Here is a 17,473-nt window from a genome sequence, read left to right as displayed (position 1 = left end):
ACAAGCCTCTCTTCCTGTATGACTTGGGGGCCTCGGAGTTAGAACAGCAACGGAAATCGCTGTTCCAGCCTTCCTGTCCTCCTTATCAGCATCCGACGACCTTGTGAAGGAAATTCTACCTGCCCACTAACATCACTTGGCAGGTGTACATGATCCCAATTTTACACGCTGTGCCACACAGTGGGCCTCTCAACCACCATCCCCAAAAGCCCACAAGCAATCCAGCTGGAATGGCCCCATTGTAGACGAAGTTGCTGCAGAGTGACTGGGTGCTGCAACAACACAACACGACATTGCTCGCCTCACAGCAGTAGCAGCCCCACATGCAGGGGATTTCCTGTTAGCAACCCCAATGTCGGCAACTGGCACGCGTCTCACACCACACGCCCTCCGAATTGCTATGGCCCTTCGCCTTGCTTCCCCAATCCACACCAGATATAGGTGTATTTGCGGCGAAGTGGTGGCTGACAGGTACGGCCACCATGGCCTACTCTGCCAAAGCACAAGGGGATGGCACTCGAGGCACAGTGAAGTTAACGACATCATCAAGAGGAGCCTCACCACAGCTGGATGCCCAGCTGAAAGAGAGCCCCGTTACCTAACGCCCCGTAACTCTGATGCTCTTATTGGTCGCCCGGATGGTATCACAGTGAACCCCTGGAAGAATGGCAAGCAGTTGGTACACTACACGTGCTTATCAACCCTGGCTAACACCTACATTAACCTCAGTGTTGCACAACCAGGTGGCGCTGCCACCCACAGGGAAGCAGCCAAATCCCGTAAGTATGGAGAACTGGATCACCACTACAATTTTCTCCCCATTGCTTCTGAGACACTCGGCGCCTGGGGTAAAAGTGCTACCAGATTTTTGAAGGAACTGGATTCTAGGCTCATTGAAACAACAAGGGACCCTACAGCTTCCAGTTTTCTTTTCCAGCGCCTCAGCGTGGCGACACAGAGGGGAAATGCGCACTGCATCCAGGGTTCCTGCCCGCCATCTGAGGAGCTGGAGGAACTCGACAACCTATGATAACCATCTTTGTAACCTATATGTAACTTCTTTTTTGTAACAAAGTTCAAATAAAGCAAATATATATGTGTACATACAAAAGAATGAGGGTGGTAGGAGAAGATAATATTAGTGTTCAGTGAGAAACCACAAGGTCTCCTCTGAATACTTTTTATGAGGCGGTTCTCCCTCAACAGGGTGAGGAAGGTGTTACTGCGGCGAGGAACAGCAGTGGGCAGGGGGAGCAACCTGTCCTCTTAAAAAGAACGTCGCTTTTGGCCGTTTGCCTATATGGCCGAATATGGACGTAATTTGAAAATAAAAAATAAATGAAAATAAATTTGGGATTTTTTTTTTTTCAACAACAGTAAGTTAAGGGTCCTCTGATAGGTTTGGTGGGCAGGAAATTTTCATAAAGTTTCAAAACGGTATGGAAAACGTTAATGGAAAGCTTCCTTTTCTAAGCTTGCATAGTAATCCGGACGACTCAAACAGAAAACGGAACAGTACGTCACTTTTGTGAGTCGATTTCATTTCAAATTACATCCAAATTTGGCCATAACGCGCATACGAGCGAAAAGTGACGTTATTTTTAAGAGGACGGGTTGCTCTCCCAGCAGTGTGAGGAAGGTGTTACTGAGGCGAGGAGCAGCAGTGGGCGAGGTTCTCCCCCAGCAGGGTGAGGAAGGTGTTACTGTGGCGAGGAGCAGCAGTGGGCGAGGTTCTCCCCCAGCAGGGTGAGGATGGTGTTACTGAGGCGAGGAGCAGCAGTGGGCGAGGTTCTCCCCCAGCAGGGTGAGGAAGGTGTTACTGTGGCGAGGAGCAGCAGTGGGCGAGGTTCTCCCCCAGCAGGGTGAGGAAGGCGACGCAGGAGCCTAACAGCAGCATGTAGAAGGCTCCCTGCAGATGGTTGAGGCTCAGCACCATCTGCTGCCCTTCATCCTGACAGTCAAGAGTGGAATGTGCATTAGATGTTAAAGGAATAACTAGTAACAGGATTTTTCAGTGTGTATGCTGACTCTTGGACTGTATGAAATGAAAATTACCTTTAATGCACCTCCGAGAATAATCCTATTTTCATCTTTTACAGCCTTCCTCTCCATCCTCACCTTACTGGCTATTACGTCTTCTGTCCAGTAAGTAATAATTCCGGCAGCATTTAGGCGAGCCATTAGTTGTCTAAATCGTTGGTGAAAAGGTGCACCTTTTCTGCAGAGTGGATATTAGTGTTTTAAATTACTGGTTAATATCTTAGAATATGTCTATTCCTAAAATTACAAATTGTATTCAGTCAACACAAAATTTTCCTTCAGCGTCGAAATCGACTTTAGTCAACCTTTAGAGTAAAACCTTTTCTGAATACGGTGACTTTTCACAATATTATTAAGAAAACTCTACTCTAAGCCAGCTACCACAACCACAAACTCAAAATCATTGTTCACAATGATCATCCATTTTTATAATTTTACGCCATTTAACATACACAACTTCATGCATTGTCATCATCGTGACATATTACGTATATATTAAATATACATCAAATATACAGATACTGTCATGGACGTCTCTCATATATTTTGTATATTTGAGCAATTCTGTTTGGTTCTTCATATAGAGTGGTCTTTTAATGAAAATGTACAACATCTTACTGAGTTTATGTAAAAAATTAGGTATTTAACTTACATATTTTGCTAAAGTTGTTTTGTAAATATTAATGTGGATATAAAAGGCAAATAAACACTTTCTGGATATATTTTTCACCTTAGATAAGCTAAGATATTTGCATTTACTGATAATTTTATGCACATGTGATGAGATTCTTTGAATTTAAAGTGTCTTATTTTATTTTACGAAACCAAACTTGTTTGGGGTTTTGAATGAAAGAAATGCAAATATAATAGCATAGTTTAAACTTATTAGAAATGTGATAATAATAATATTAATAATAATTAAATAATAATAATAATTATATTAATAGCAATAAAGTTACAAAACTTAAATATTGAGAATTTGGTTTTCTTATACTAAGTTGGCAATAAGATGATTAATTTAACATGCAGAACTTGGTAACCAGTATATCTACAAATAAAGACTATCAACGTTTGGTCGTTTAATATAAGACGACTAGTATGTTTATTTATGATGTGTCAAAAAATATTATTGTATAGAAAATCTAACAAATAATCAGTCTATTCTCCCAATCATTCGTTTATTATACATACTGTTTGATCTTAAAATTGCCATAGTAATTTTGATAGTTTTCTATATTTCTAATGCAAATTTTACTTACCAATTTTACTTTTACTTGCTAATTTCACTTACGTTGAAATTTCAAGCTCTTTGGTCATGAGTTTCCCTTGTTATTTGTACAATTTATTATGCTTATTTTTGCTTATTTTATGAAAATTTTCTTCATGTTCCTTGAGTACATTTACAGATGCATTGTCAGTGAAAAAAACTAACCTGGTGCTCCATCCTGCCGAAAAAAACATTGGTATATCGCTGCTGATGTAGAAGGGAGTGTTGCCTCGAGCGTCCGTGTATCGAGTTGCGATGTAGATGGTGACGAAGCTCTTGTAGATGATGAAGGAGAATCCTCCTTCCAGTGTTTTCTTCAGAGCCTTGTCCACCTGTATTACCTAGCAAACAGACTTTAAATGAAGACTTCCCTGTTTAATTTATGAAGGTTTGTGGCGTTTAAAGAAAATAATATTCATTGTCTTGTAATATTTTGTTGCTAACTTTATCAGACAAACTATTAACATACACATAATTAATATAATATGTAGTGTTAAATACGCAAAGTTGGTGAGTGATCTATATGTGTAATTTGAAGTACCCAAATACTTCTCACCTCCATTTTATGATAGACTTGATTGACTGCAGGATTTGGATGTTTCACAAAGAAATCAATAACTGATTCTGACAATATCCATGGTGGAGTTCCCCACCTCCAGCCAGGCTGGTTCACCAGGTCCTGGAAGGTCTCTAGTGGCCGGGACCTGCCTTGTACAGTAAGGTGAGCCATCAAAGAGGAACTGAACCCTGTAGTGATGATCAAGCAGAACACAAGCCACCACCCAACCAACATCTGTGGACCAACAAAAATTGAAAAAAAATTGTAATTGTTTATTTGTAAAATTACCACTTAATGCAGACGAGTTTATTGACTTTGCGATTTGTCAGTCACTGTGGACTAACTTTAGTAAAGAGTTTCTTGACTCGGTCATATTTTCAGTAATTTTTTACTTTGACTTTTGAGAAGAGTTTTCGTCTTCGCTATTTGCCAGTCTAGTTGGGTCTTAGTTTTTCAGAAAGCAAAGTGATAGTTCACTAACTGGATTTTATTGATGTTCATGCTGAGACATTACCCTCCCCCCACTCTGGTTATGTAACGTCACCATCCATCATGTTCACAAGTAAGTAATTATCAAAAGAAGGCACCAAACCAGGAAGGCTATGTAGCACCACCAAATGTGCGAAATAATTAGAGGGTGCTAAATATCACCACGGATGCCAATGCGAGAACAAAAACGCATAAGGCGAACGATATCAAAAGTATCCGAGTCACCAAGAATTCTATTGAGGGACAGGTGACCGCGAGGGGAGGTCGAAAGCAAAGACACATGCTCGTCCTGGGAGTCAGGACATTCAAGAAGAATATGCACTACCATAAGAGGGACAACGCAATTAGGACAATAAGGAGCAGGGCGGCGCACCATCAAGCGACCATGGGTTAGGCAAGTATGGCCAATACGCAACCTCGCCAGAGCCGTTTCCCATCGCCGGTTACGGTGGTAGGAGGACGACCAACATATAAGACACAACATATAAGAATACGTAGTATGTTACCAGTAGCAGACGACCAAGAAGCCTGCCAACGGGTAGAGATAGAAGAATGGATAACCAGGTAAAAGTCGGAATATGGAATACCTTTACGAGAGATGAGACAAGAGCAGACAGCTTTCTTGGCGGCAGTATTCGCACGCTCATTTAAAGAGACACTAATATGGCTGGGAACCCAACAAAACTGAACCGACTTAAATATACTGTGAACAAGAAACAGCCAATGCTGGATCTCGACAACTACTGGATGAACCAAATTAAAGGACCCGAGAGCCATGAGGGCACTACGAGAGTCAACGACAACTACAAAGGAAGAAATACGAACGGAAAGAGAATCCTGTAAACGAGATAACCGAACAGAAAGAGGGAGGTGGTGAAAAGGAACAGGAACCGCAAGAGGGGTAAAAGTTAAAGCACGACAGAGGCGAGAGGAAGGATGTTGCAAGGACCGCGCAAGATAGCGAAGACAGTAGCGATCACGGCGGTCCTGGAGAGACAGGAAGCCAGTGTCAACATACAAGCTGAAAACAGGAGTCGAACGAAAGGCACCTGAACTGAGGCGCAACCCAGTATGGTGCAAAGCATCAAGACGGCGAAGAGTAGAAGGAGAAGCAGACGAGTAAGCAGGGCAACCATAATCAAGCTTAGACAGGACGAGAGAGGAATGTAAAGCAAGGAGAGTGAGCCTATCCGCTCCCCAAGAAGAATGGGACAATACCCAAAAGAGGGTAAGGGCCTTAGAGCACTCAACACGGAGGTAAGAGATATGGGGAGACTAAGACAATCGAGTGTCAAGAAATAACCCCCAAAAGCTTCGCGGAATCTTTGTACTCAAGGGGATGACCATAAAGTGACAAAGAGGGACGAAGAATGACCCGTTTCCGAGTAAAAGTCATGGCACAAGTCTTAGAAGTAGAGAACTTGAAGCCATGATCGGTGGCTCAAGACGACATGGCATCAATCCCAAGTTGAAGCCGGCATTGAAGGAGAGGCGAATAATCACCCTGACAGCAAAGGGTAAGATCATAGACATAGAGAGCGGAGAAGACGCCTGAAGGAAGAGAGGAAAGAAGACCATTGAAGGCAACCAGAAAAAGAGTAGTGCTCAGAACACTACCCTGGGGCACACCTTCGTATTGCTGAAAAAAAGCAGAGAGAGCGGTACCAAGGCGCACCCGAAAGGAACGACGAGAGAGGAAGCTGCGTAGAAAGGGAGGGAGATGACCACGAAGGCCAAAAGAATGAAGTTGGGATAGAATATGATATCGCCAAGTGGTGTCATAAGCCTTTTCCAGGTCACAAAAGACGGCAACAACGGAGATCTTCGAAGCAAAAGCATTACGAATATAGGCCTCCAAGTTCACCAGGACATCTGTCGTGCTGCGACACTTGCGGAAACCAAATTGAGAATGGGAGAGGAGGTGATAGTGTTCCAGGAACCACATCAGACGAACGTTAACCTTACGTTCAAAGAGTTTGCAGACACAACTTGTGAGGGTAATAGGGCGAAAGTCCTTAGGGGATGTTCCCAGAGACCCTGGTTTGCGAACAGGGAGGACAACGGCATCGAGCCAGTCCTCAGGGACTGACGAAGACTCCCAGAACTGATTATACAGATTCAGTAAATACGGAGACGTGCACGGAGAGAGACGTGCACGAAGCATCTCATGATGAATACCATCGGAGTCCGCCGTTGTAGAACCGCAGAGGGCCAGGGCAGAACGAAGTTCAGAGAGAGAGAAGGGATCGTTATAGGGAAGTCGAAGACGAGTGCAGAAATCTAAAGGACGAGACTCAAGGACAGGTTTACGAAGAAGGAAAGATTGGGGAAGATGAAGACCAGAGCTAATAGAAGAAAAGTGGGAACCCAGTTCGGTAGCGACCTGCAACGGGTCCGCCACTAGAGTACCATGGAGGTGAAGGACCGGTGAAACATCAGGAACGAACTTACCCACTATCTTGCGGATACGCTTCCAGATCTGTGACAGAGGAGTTTCGGATGTAATGGGGGAGAAATAAGATGCCCAACATTCACGTTTAGCCAAACGGATGGCCCTACGGGCTACCGCACTCGCCTTCCGAAAGAAAAGAAAAGAATCGGCCGTTTGCCGACGGCGGTGTCTCTTCCAGGCTGCACGCTTACAGCGGACAGCCCGAGCACAGTCTGCATTCCACCAGGGAACGCACTTCCGTGGACCCCCGAGAGGAAGAGCGAGGAATAGAGCGGAGGGCAGCGTAGAAGACAGTGTCATGAAAAAGGAGAAAGCGAGGGAGAGTCAGAAGGGAGAGGTCAGAGAGAGCACTGAGGGTAAAGAGGTTCCAGTCCGCTTTTGCAAACTGCCACCTAGGGAAGGAGAGGGGAGGGCGAAAAGAGAAAAAGGTAACAAGGATGGGGAAATGGTCACTGCCATGGAGGTCATCAAGAACCTGCCACGTGAAATCTAAGTAAAGAGAAGACGAGCAAAGAGAAAGATCAAGACAGGAAAGGGTGCGAGTCCGAGAGTACAAATGTGTGGGCTCACCAGAATTCAGAAGAGACGGGGAAGAAGAGAGGATAAACGGCTCAAGAAGGCGACCTCGGGTGTTCGTCAGAACATCACTCCAAAGGGAATGATGACAACTGAAATCACCCAGCAGGAGCACAGGCTCCGGCAGAGTCCAGTAAGTGTTTCAGATCAGGAAGAGAAAGCGGGACACTCGGGGGAGATAAATGGAACAAACAGTGTACCATTTCCCAACAAAGATACGAGCAGCAGAACAATGGAGAGGCGAAGGAAAAAGTAAGAGGACAATGGGAACATCAGAGCGAATCAAGAGAGCAGAAGAGTTAGGAGCCCCAGCAACAGCTGGGGGGGGGGGGAGAGAAAGGAATAGCCGCGAAAGCGACATGGACGAGCACTAAGCATCGGCTCCTGGAGACAGACACAAAGGTCAAAGGTAAGAAAATCGCGAAATTAGAAGTTGGAGTTCAAGGAAATTGGCGTAATAACCCCGAATGTTCCATTGAAGAATAGACTTCGACGAGAAGAGAAAGGACAACAACAGAGAACAAGGAAGAAACAAATGCGAAAGACCAACATAGGACGTTAAAGATCAGGGTCGGGATCAGGGTCAGCAAAGTCAGGGTTAGGGGGCATGGGTAAACTGAGCAAAGACGGAGGGAAGGAAGCGGGAGAACAGACCAGAGGTGGACAGGCAGGGTCCGGAAGAGGAGGAGGCAACCGAGAGGAGTAGGTAAGAACAGCAGCAGGAAGTGGGGGGAGTAGAAAGAGGGGAGCGCACCTCAGCAAGGTCAGCAACCGAGAGGGAAGCGGGGGTCAAAGAAACCTCCATAGCAAGAACAGGGGGCGCAACCACCGAAATGGGAAGGGAAGGGGCGATAGAGTCAGAAGTAGGGGCTGAGGAAGAAAGCGAAGCCTTCTTACCCGCCGGGGAGGAGGAAGGAGAGGAGCCAGGCTTACGCTTCTGACTTAAAGAGACAGGTTTCCCAGCAACTACCTACTGGGCAACGGATTCCAGTGTCTCAAGAGGAGAAGCTGAACGAGAGCACACACGACGGCCGGTAGGAGAGCGATGGACAGCAGCCCGCACTGACAGGTGGCGGGGAGAGTCAATAGGTGGAGGAGAAGGTTGGGAAGGAGGAACGGAGGGAGACGAGGAAGAAGACACAGGAGACAAGACAGACCGGGCAGAAAGAAAGGGAACCCCAGATAGAGAACCAGGAAGGGGACCCTTCAGGACAGAACTCAAAGGAACAGAGGAAGGGGCAGTGGGCGTATCAGGGTCTAAGGTCCGGAAACGGCTGTGGGTCTAAGGAAGGTGGGAAGGACGAGGAGAGGAAGAGTGCAACACACGAGCATAAGAGACGTCAGCATAAGGCGGGAGCCGCGAACCTGGCGCCTCACCTCAGGAAAAAATAAACGCTTCCTGTGCTTCAAGTTGAGGACGGCTGCCTCAAGCTTGCAATGGATACAGGCACGGGAAAAGGTAGGATGGGCCTCACCGAAGTTGAGGCAGCGAGCCTGGGGAGAAGTGCACTCCGACTTAGAGTGACCTTCGAGCGTCAAAACAAAAGAAGGTCGAAAGAATAATCAAAACAGGCAAAAGGTCGGCAGGAAATGACAATTTGATAGGAGAAGAGGGGGGATAAAAATGAAACACGAGGAAAAGGAAAAGGAGTCTGGCAAAATTGGTAAAGGCAGCAGCAGGAGCATAAGGCTGGAAAAGACAGAGGACTGACCCATGGAGCATCACACTCCAGCAGCTGTCCACCAAGCCCCCTCACGGCGGCAACGGGCCAGACAGCGAGGGGGCATTTTTCACAACTTGCTAGCCAATCATTAGTTGTCTAATGTACCAATGTTATTAGGTGATCTTTGCTTAATGAATTCTAAATGCTATGACTTGTACCTTGTATTACTTTACTTAATTGTTACTTGATTGTGGGTATGAATATAGATGTTTGTTGTAAATAAGGCGTGTCATGTAGATAAGTGCTACAGTTAACTGGAGGATTTTACTTAGACTCATTCAACCTAGTTATTTAAACATATATAGTTGAGGACAGGAGGTTCACCGATTTATTAGGGAAAGTTCTACTCCACGAACCCTGCAGGGAAGCATGAGACAACACGGGTCGCTGACCCTTCCTATTTTCATTGTTTTTCCAGAGTAGGCTGCGTATATTCGGCTACTACTTTTCGTCTACTACTGCCGTCTTTCAGCTCCTCACTTAAGGTCTCTTGCATGGGTTCTGTTCATTCTACTTGAAGGTAATCCTAGAGAGTTGGGGCCTCATCTGCTATTGGTCAGGTAATGTCTGTAGTGGGGTCAGATTCTTGGGCCCATTATTGACCTCTCAGGATTGAACAACTTCTTTGTCTGACCTTATTCATGCTCACTTAAGCTCACATTTGACCAGTGTTCCTGGACGGTGTCCCTGGACCTCGAGCACGTCCCTATTCACCCAACTTTCCAGGACTGGATAGGGTTTCTTGTGGGGGAGTCAAGCTTACCTCTTAAAGGTTCTGGCCTTTGTCTTGAATCTGGCAACTCGGATCTTTACCAGGTTAGTGCGAGTGAATGTGATGCAACTATATGTCTTGAAGACTCACGTCTTCTCTTATCTAGTTGACTAGGGCTTCAAAGCCAGTCCGAGTGTCAGGTAGCCAGTTTCTAGTTCTTAATGAGTTTGCTAGGTTTGGGTTCCAGGTGAACTAGCTTAAGTCCTAGTTGGTTTAGTCCTGAGTCTATTTCAACACACAGAAGATACTGAATACATATAGAAGCATTAAATATGCAAGTGATTGTTGCCGCCGGATGCGGCTAGTTTATTGTGCACCCCATACTCATCCTGTGAGCGATAGCGCAAAAAGAATTAGAGAGGGCACAAAAGATCTATATCAGACCTCAACTTAGATTATTACATAAACAACTTCATTTATCCTTCACATCTTATAGTTACAATGTCTCTTAGTTACAGAGAATATTCTGAGTATTACGGTTACTATGGGTCGCACCCAGATTCTTTGATGGTATCATACTAACGACCCCACGTCGGTAGTATGCTTTCAAGAAAGTGGCTATATAGTGCATAAAAAAGGAGGGGATGAACAAAACACTGTTCCTTTCGTCAATGTATTAAATGTCTTTTCACCACCGTTAAGTATATATATGTACACCATCACCATAAATAATATATAAAAAAACGATAGGCTATTACTACACCTATGTACAATCCTTTCGCTCAGGATAAACGTGTTCACGTGCAGAGCTCATCAATCACCAGTATTTCTTCACTGTCCAGTAGCGTATCCAACCTGACTGGGAAGAACACCGGCCAGTTCATCTATACGTGGGCCAGCCCACTGACAGTGTCATGAGATGTCTGTACCCCCAACAACCGCTCTCCAGCTACTTGCTGGCAGAGTATCTCAGCCACTCGCTGAGCGGGGTCACAAACAAATACAGGGGTAGCGATCCCCTGGCAGCAGTCTCTAGCGACCAGCTAGCAGCACTACTCAACAGACACCTCCCTGTCATCAGTCTCTCCCCTAAGCCAGTCTCAAAGGTACGCCGATCCTTTTCAACACCTAAGCACTTGCAGCTACCACACTGCTTCATCGGCGGCGGCTTACTTGGTCGTTTCCAGGACCTTGTAGGGAGATTGTGGACTGCCCAAGATGAGCTGCCATCTCCAGTACCGCTGCCCCCCAGACGTCACCTCTGTGGACATAAAAAATCGTCATCAATGACCTTGCCGATACTGGTGAACTAGGAAATACAACTAACTCACTGGGGAGTTGACATTGTGCTCTGTAGCACACACTAGGTGGCGCTGGTCTTGATGCGTCACCTCCCCAGAGGTCACTCACAACGACCCTTCTGGCTGACCAAGGCAGGAATCTATAGCCATTTGATAACCATCCACCAGATGGCGTTTTTCCACATTACGTACTATTCCCGAGGAGTTCGGGTGCAGACTTTTAGATGGCGCTGGAACTGCCACTCTACCATCTGACAAGGGCGACGAGACCGTAACAAATGGGTACACATGTTCCTGTGTTTGCATGATTGAAAGGATCATGAAATGAAAACCTCTTATTTACGCTTAAATTTAACATTAACCCTTCCACTCCTCAGGGGTTCTGAGGACATTTACACCCCTGTGCGCAAGAAAAAAAAAATCTAAAATTTTTCTCGTCTTCTAAACATGTTAATTTGTGTCCTCTGAGCACGGGAAAAATACAAAAAAAATCGTAGGTGACATATTTTGGGCGCAATTGACTGAGGAAGTCTGGCAAAAAGTGGGCATTGACAGAGCGGTCGTCAGAGCCGGTCAGCGTCACCCGCGCTGACAGGAGGGAGTTGCCACAAGGATATTATCACTTAATTATTTATATGTCTCTGATTTTTTCTTAGTTTTTGCAGTAATATTATTCAATAGTGTGTATTGTAATCTATTTATATAATAAGTGGTGAATAATTGCTATACTCAAAAGTATGGTTTGCATATTAGTGATTCAATTATGTTCATAAAACAATAAACAAATAGTTTTACTGCTATTACGCTATACACAGGTTATATATAAGTATCTGCATGTTTTGTTCACCATAACGAACCACTAAGTTGGTAATGAGAGTCGAAAAGCAATGAGGAGTTACCGCCACACACCAGCCAACCACTCGCTGCCACTCCCTCAACACACGCACTAAACTTTCTACCCCAACAATACCATTTGTGATGTTGTTATACTATATACAGACGTTATATATAAGTATGTATATATTTTGTTCACCAAACTGTACAGCTAAGCTGATATAGTTAGTTCAGGCACTAAGAGTCGTCGTTGTACACACAGTCAGCTGGCGGCTCCCTCACTCATTCAAGGTCACATGCACTAAACTTTCGCCCCCAACAATACTGTTTGCAGTGTTATTACACTATATACACATATTATATATAAGTATCTACATGTTGTATGCACCGTAACTGTACACCTAAGCTTGTAGTGCGCCCAAAGAGCATGGTGGCCACCCTCTAAACAGCTAGACAATTCATGCAGACGACGTCACCTCCGTCACTCAAATGGCTCCTCCCAGCATAATCCTTTTGCTGTTATTACACTAATACACACATAATATATAAGTATCTACATTTGTGTTAACCATAGAGAACCACTGAGCTGGTCCGGTGAATGCAAACAATAACAGGTGGCCACACAGTCAGTAACGATGCTATTTCCCTCCGTCTGCTATTATCACAACCTCCGTCTGCTATTTATATCACATCAGGGGTCATCCGTAATATTGTCATCGCTAAAAAATAGCAATTATATATTTATTTTGACATTTTTCGGTGATGCTGTGGTCACAAGCTGAAGAGCAATGCTGTTCGCTCATGCTGCGTGCGCCAGCTTTGGTTGCTCCAACAGTACAGTGCCTCTCACACCTGAGAATATTGCCCACAATTTAAAAAAAAAAATGGCGTCTGTTACAAGAGCCCTGAGGAAGCTAATGTGAACCCTGTGTAGCCGCAGGCCATTTGAATCAGGCCTGGCACACTTGGGCGTATATATACGCCATGCGCACGGTGGGACATGTTACTCAGAGCGTATATATACGCCATGCGCAGTTTAAGGGTTAAGGAAATTACAAAAGAAAAAATAGCCATCAGCATCCACCTACCCTGCCAGAGAAGTTGACGGAGGGTTCTGAGGGCAAGTTCTGCAGGAGGGCGCCCCAGGCGTATAAGATTGTGGTGTTGAACGCCATCGGACGCCCTCCAGCCACCGACTGCCACGCCCTCTGCAGCAGCCACAAGGTCACACCCCACACCACCACGCTCACCAGCAGCGCCACCCACAACTTTCCTGCAGGAAGGCCTTGACAATTCATTACCATTTTCTGTATGTATATGTCATAATATTAAATAATTATATAAAATGATTATTCATTTTAATATATAATATAATATTAAGCAGTATAATATTATACTGATAATATTAATCAATATAATATTATATTGATAATATTAATCAATATAAAACGTACGAAGTGCACTTCGATTGAAGCTTATATTACATTCAGGTCTCTAACACTGTATGTCAGTTTATTTAGTCTGACTCTAAAGTCAGCTATATAAAAAGTTTATTGTATAACTTTAAATTATTTTCTTATGTTACCTAATTCCTAAAGGTAAACCTGCATTCACTTCTTGGGAGACTTTAAAAAAAATTATGTTATAGTCTCCCTCCTTCCAGATAAATTCATGTTTAAGTATCTATTTATTAAAAATTAAATGGAGAATTAATAAGCTATTTCATATAATTAACTGATCCTTAGCTAAAAATATCTAAATTATTTGCAACGTTATTTAAGAGAGACAAATTTTAAGTACATATAGAAAGGTTTCATTTTAAAATAATTCTCCTCTCTTAATTTACATTTCAGAAATTTAGGTGTTATTCTCGTATTTCATATTTTGTAACAGTTATAAATCAAGTTTGCATATTATATAGGTATGTCGAAGACTTTATCTAAATATGTATGTACTATACATATTATGTATTATGTATGGCCTTACTCATACAAAATATTAATACTCTCATTTAGGGGCTGAACATCTAGTTGATGCCGTTGAAGGTTCAAGAAATTTATTAAAAAAAAGATTGACTAGTTTACCTAGTTGTAATTTCTCTGTTGATTATTTGGTGAATACCAAACGATCAACAGAGGAAACATTCGAGAGTTTTCATAGCAAGAAACAGAATATACCCCTTAAATTTTGAATTCATTTAGTTTTTAAATTTGTTGAGAATAGTGTGTATTTGTCTAGTCGATCAATTTAATTGTATGTTATATGTCTAATAACGGTGATTCGATGAAACAGGTATAATAATTTAAAAACCTTAATTAATTTAATAATGTGTTGTGCTCCTCGAGATGGGAAAACTATATCTCCTAAAACAGTAAGAAAAATATCCCTCCTTCTGTTATGCTTGAAAAAGACCAAACACAGCCCACTGATGAGGGATCACTATGGCTGGCAGAATTCTCACCGATAATTGATTTAGATTAACTAATGAAGATGCGACCAACGAAGATTTTACCAATCATCTAAGAACCAACCTTGTTCCTATTGGCCCACAATCTACAGTGATATCATACACACACCTCAGTTCGGGAAGTTTGAGAAAGCTACCACAAAAGAAGCAAAAAAAATTGCCTATAGAGAATTTGTATTTCTCCACGATCTCCAGACATGCTTTAATTAGCGCAATATTTTACGATAATTGTTATAGTACTGTGGATGATATGTATCTACGTACTCTCACTTATTCTCTTTCTTTTTTAAACTGAGACGTGGGTTCATTAGGCATGGAGCTCATGTGTCTCTACAAACTGCAAGCTAAGGGCTGTTATCCTAAACACCTTGTCTGAGGCCTCTCTCCCTTTTTTTCTTGTTATAAAGTATAATGAAATATACCTTCAAATGGACGTATGAGAGCGAGGTATTTTGGCAGCAGCGTTGGCTTGAGGGAGGTTATTGTAAAGGTGTCGGAAGGATAAGCAATGAAAAATTCAACCACTTTGGTGCGCTTTGCCGTCGGTACTGTAATGGTGGTAAAGTCCATTTCCTCCCGCTGGAGCAGACCGATCGACCCCGTGAAGGTGCCGTTTATCTCCACTCCCCAGGTGCGGTTGACGGCTTCGTGGACATCGAAACTGTGGGCCAAATGGCAAAGATAAGGAACCTTAGTGTGAGGAAACAATATATTAGAGTTGTGGTTAAATTAAAGATAATGGCATTTTATTGTAAATTCATCTGACTTTATAATTATATGCAAATAATTGATAGTGTGGATTTGTATGCACCCATGTGATTACTCAGCCCATCCTCCTAAGGTTTCCCAAGGTCGCTCCTAATGAAGCGAGACGCTATCATTTTCTAGTACGACAATTTTTGGCCTTAGATGTCAATACTAAATTAACTCAATGCTTCGGTCACTGAAAGATGCTAGCAACACTTTTAATTAATTTAATAAGGAGTTCCAAAGCAAAATCATTCTCCATATAGTTCCAAGGCAATTTCCATCAATTTTAATCCATCAAATCAGCTGCACTTTGCATAGCCAAACGAAGAAAAACGTTAGTCCAAAGCATACAAGAATTCATTCGTGGCATATACATCATTCAACAATAAATGTTTATCTTACTTGTTTAGAATAGTCTAATTCAGAGGGAGAGAGGAGAGGGGCATGAAGAGTGCTCGGTGAGGACGGCCTCTTGTGACAGGTGATCCAGTGTCTCATCGCTCACACACTACTCACCTTGCGCCTCCCCTTAAACCTGCCGTTTCAGAGTATCTTCTCTTCTCACACACAATTTCGCAGGCGGGAATGTATACTCACCTAGTTTTATTCACCTAGTTCTGCTTGTGGGGTTTAAACCTCGGTCTTTGGTCCTGCCTTATAACTTTCAATTAACTGGTGAACAGATTCCTGAGCCTAATGGACTCAATCATATCTCCATTTGAAAATGTGTAGGGCGTCATATAACATTGACCAATAAAGAACTATGTAAAACGGAAATTTAAGAACTTCCCTGTTGTTGTCGTAGTTGAATACATCCGTCAATTTAGGTATTAAGTATTTCAAATACCGACGATGCGATTAGACAAGATTTACGTATGTTAGCTGGGAAGGCTTGATGATTAATGAATGACCACTCATCCTCCCCGGGGACGCATCCCCCCAAAATGGTTCTCTTTGAGTTGTATTAATAATTTGAAGGAGGAGTTTACTTTAACTCACTTGATAACTAATAATTTAGTAAAGTGAAATTTATTAATTTCAGTCCTAAGACTTTCGTGTTAATTATTTATTGTTTATATGGGTATTACAATAATTTCGGTGACGTTGAAACATAATGTCGTTTTCTGTGTAAAATTGCTACAAATAAAATTTTCTTTGAATGAGAAACTGTAGTAATTTGTTTAATCTATATGAATAAAAATGGAAATGTTCATTTGTTCAAAATCGCTAGTCTCCAAAAGTTCTTCACCGACTGCTTTGATATTTTCACACAACGTTCCATTCGCATCCGAGCAAGTTTTTATGTACGTACTATATAGATGTCACGTCTGTGACGGTAAAAAAAACATTGTTTTTTTTTAAATAACTGTGTTTTTCATGTGGGGGAAATCTTCGAACCTTCTTTACCAATTGCTTTAAAATTTTGACACAACGTTGTATTCGAATAGGCGCGTCTTTTTATATATCTACGTTATACATGTCTCATCAGTGACAGGAAAAAAACATGCTTGTTTTGAAAAACAGCGCCATCTGTTGCACATAATGTCAACATGAACGCTATACTAAATATGTCACGAATTCCCTTTCAATGGTTCCGATTGCATTGAAAAAAATAATTTTCATAGATTTCGATTTATTTATTTTTTTATTGAATTATTTGGTGTAACTTTGTGTTGGAATTGAGCTGTGATGTTTATCATACCGTTCATTTCGTAAGTATAAGTATAGAAGCCACACCTGTGACAGGTAAAACTATGCTTTTCTTGAAAAACAGCGCCATCTGTTGCATGTAAGAGCAACACACATGCCATACTGGATATGTTAAAATTCCATTTCAATGATTCTGATTGCATTGATACATTAAATTTTCCTAGATTTTGATTTATTTTCACTTTGTTTTAATTATTTTGTGAGAATTGCGATGGAACTGAGCTGTGTTGTTTATAATACCATTCATTTCGTGATATTAGTTTTTTTCATATTTTCATTTAATTTTTTAACTGTTTTTCTAGTATTTCAGTGTTGGGAACATCAGATCATTTGATGGTTCCCAATTTTCTGATATGAACCTCAAACCATTTGTGAAAGCATCAGACGAAAGAGTGACGAATGGTGGGGATGATGTGGGAACGGAAGTGAGAGATGGTGCGGAGGACAAGGGGACAAGGGAGGGCTTTTAACATGGAGAAAGACAGGAGTCCTAAACTCTCTCAGAGGAGGGCCTCTTCACCACGTCGGCGCCTCTTCTTCGCTGTCCTGCAATCCATACACACTGTCCCTTCTGACAGTCCTGGACACACGC

The 17,473-nt window shown here is 42.7% G+C and overlaps 1 protein-coding gene across 1 annotated transcript in view; it reads right to left on the bottom strand.

Moving 5' to 3' along the window:
• Positions 1-1,149: 1,149 nt before the first annotated feature.
• LOC123749431 (glutamate receptor ionotropic, delta-1-like) overlaps positions 1,150-17,473 on the bottom strand; it is a 37,990-nt gene continuing 21,666 nt past the window's right edge. The window contains exons 4-9 of the mRNA XM_069335545.1: positions 14,844-15,082; positions 13,043-13,227; positions 3,864-4,100; positions 3,473-3,648; positions 2,056-2,218; positions 1,150-1,951 (exon numbers count right to left, since the gene is read on the bottom strand). Coding sequence (XP_069191646.1) covers positions 1,817-1,951; positions 2,056-2,218; positions 3,473-3,648; positions 3,864-4,100; positions 13,043-13,227; positions 14,844-15,082 — 1,135 coding nt within the window. The 3' untranslated portion in view covers positions 1,150-1,816. The remainder of the gene's footprint in view (positions 1,952-2,055; positions 2,219-3,472; positions 3,649-3,863; positions 4,101-13,042; positions 13,228-14,843; positions 15,083-17,473) is intronic.

The sequence above is a fragment of the Procambarus clarkii genome, chromosome 4 (genome assembly GCF_040958095.1).
Source record: "Procambarus clarkii isolate CNS0578487 chromosome 4, FALCON_Pclarkii_2.0, whole genome shotgun sequence".
Classification (NCBI taxonomy): domain Eukaryota; kingdom Metazoa; phylum Arthropoda; class Malacostraca; order Decapoda; family Cambaridae; genus Procambarus; species Procambarus clarkii.
Note: the sequence above shows the minus strand (reverse complement) of the source record. Positions and strands in the feature narration are given on the sequence as shown.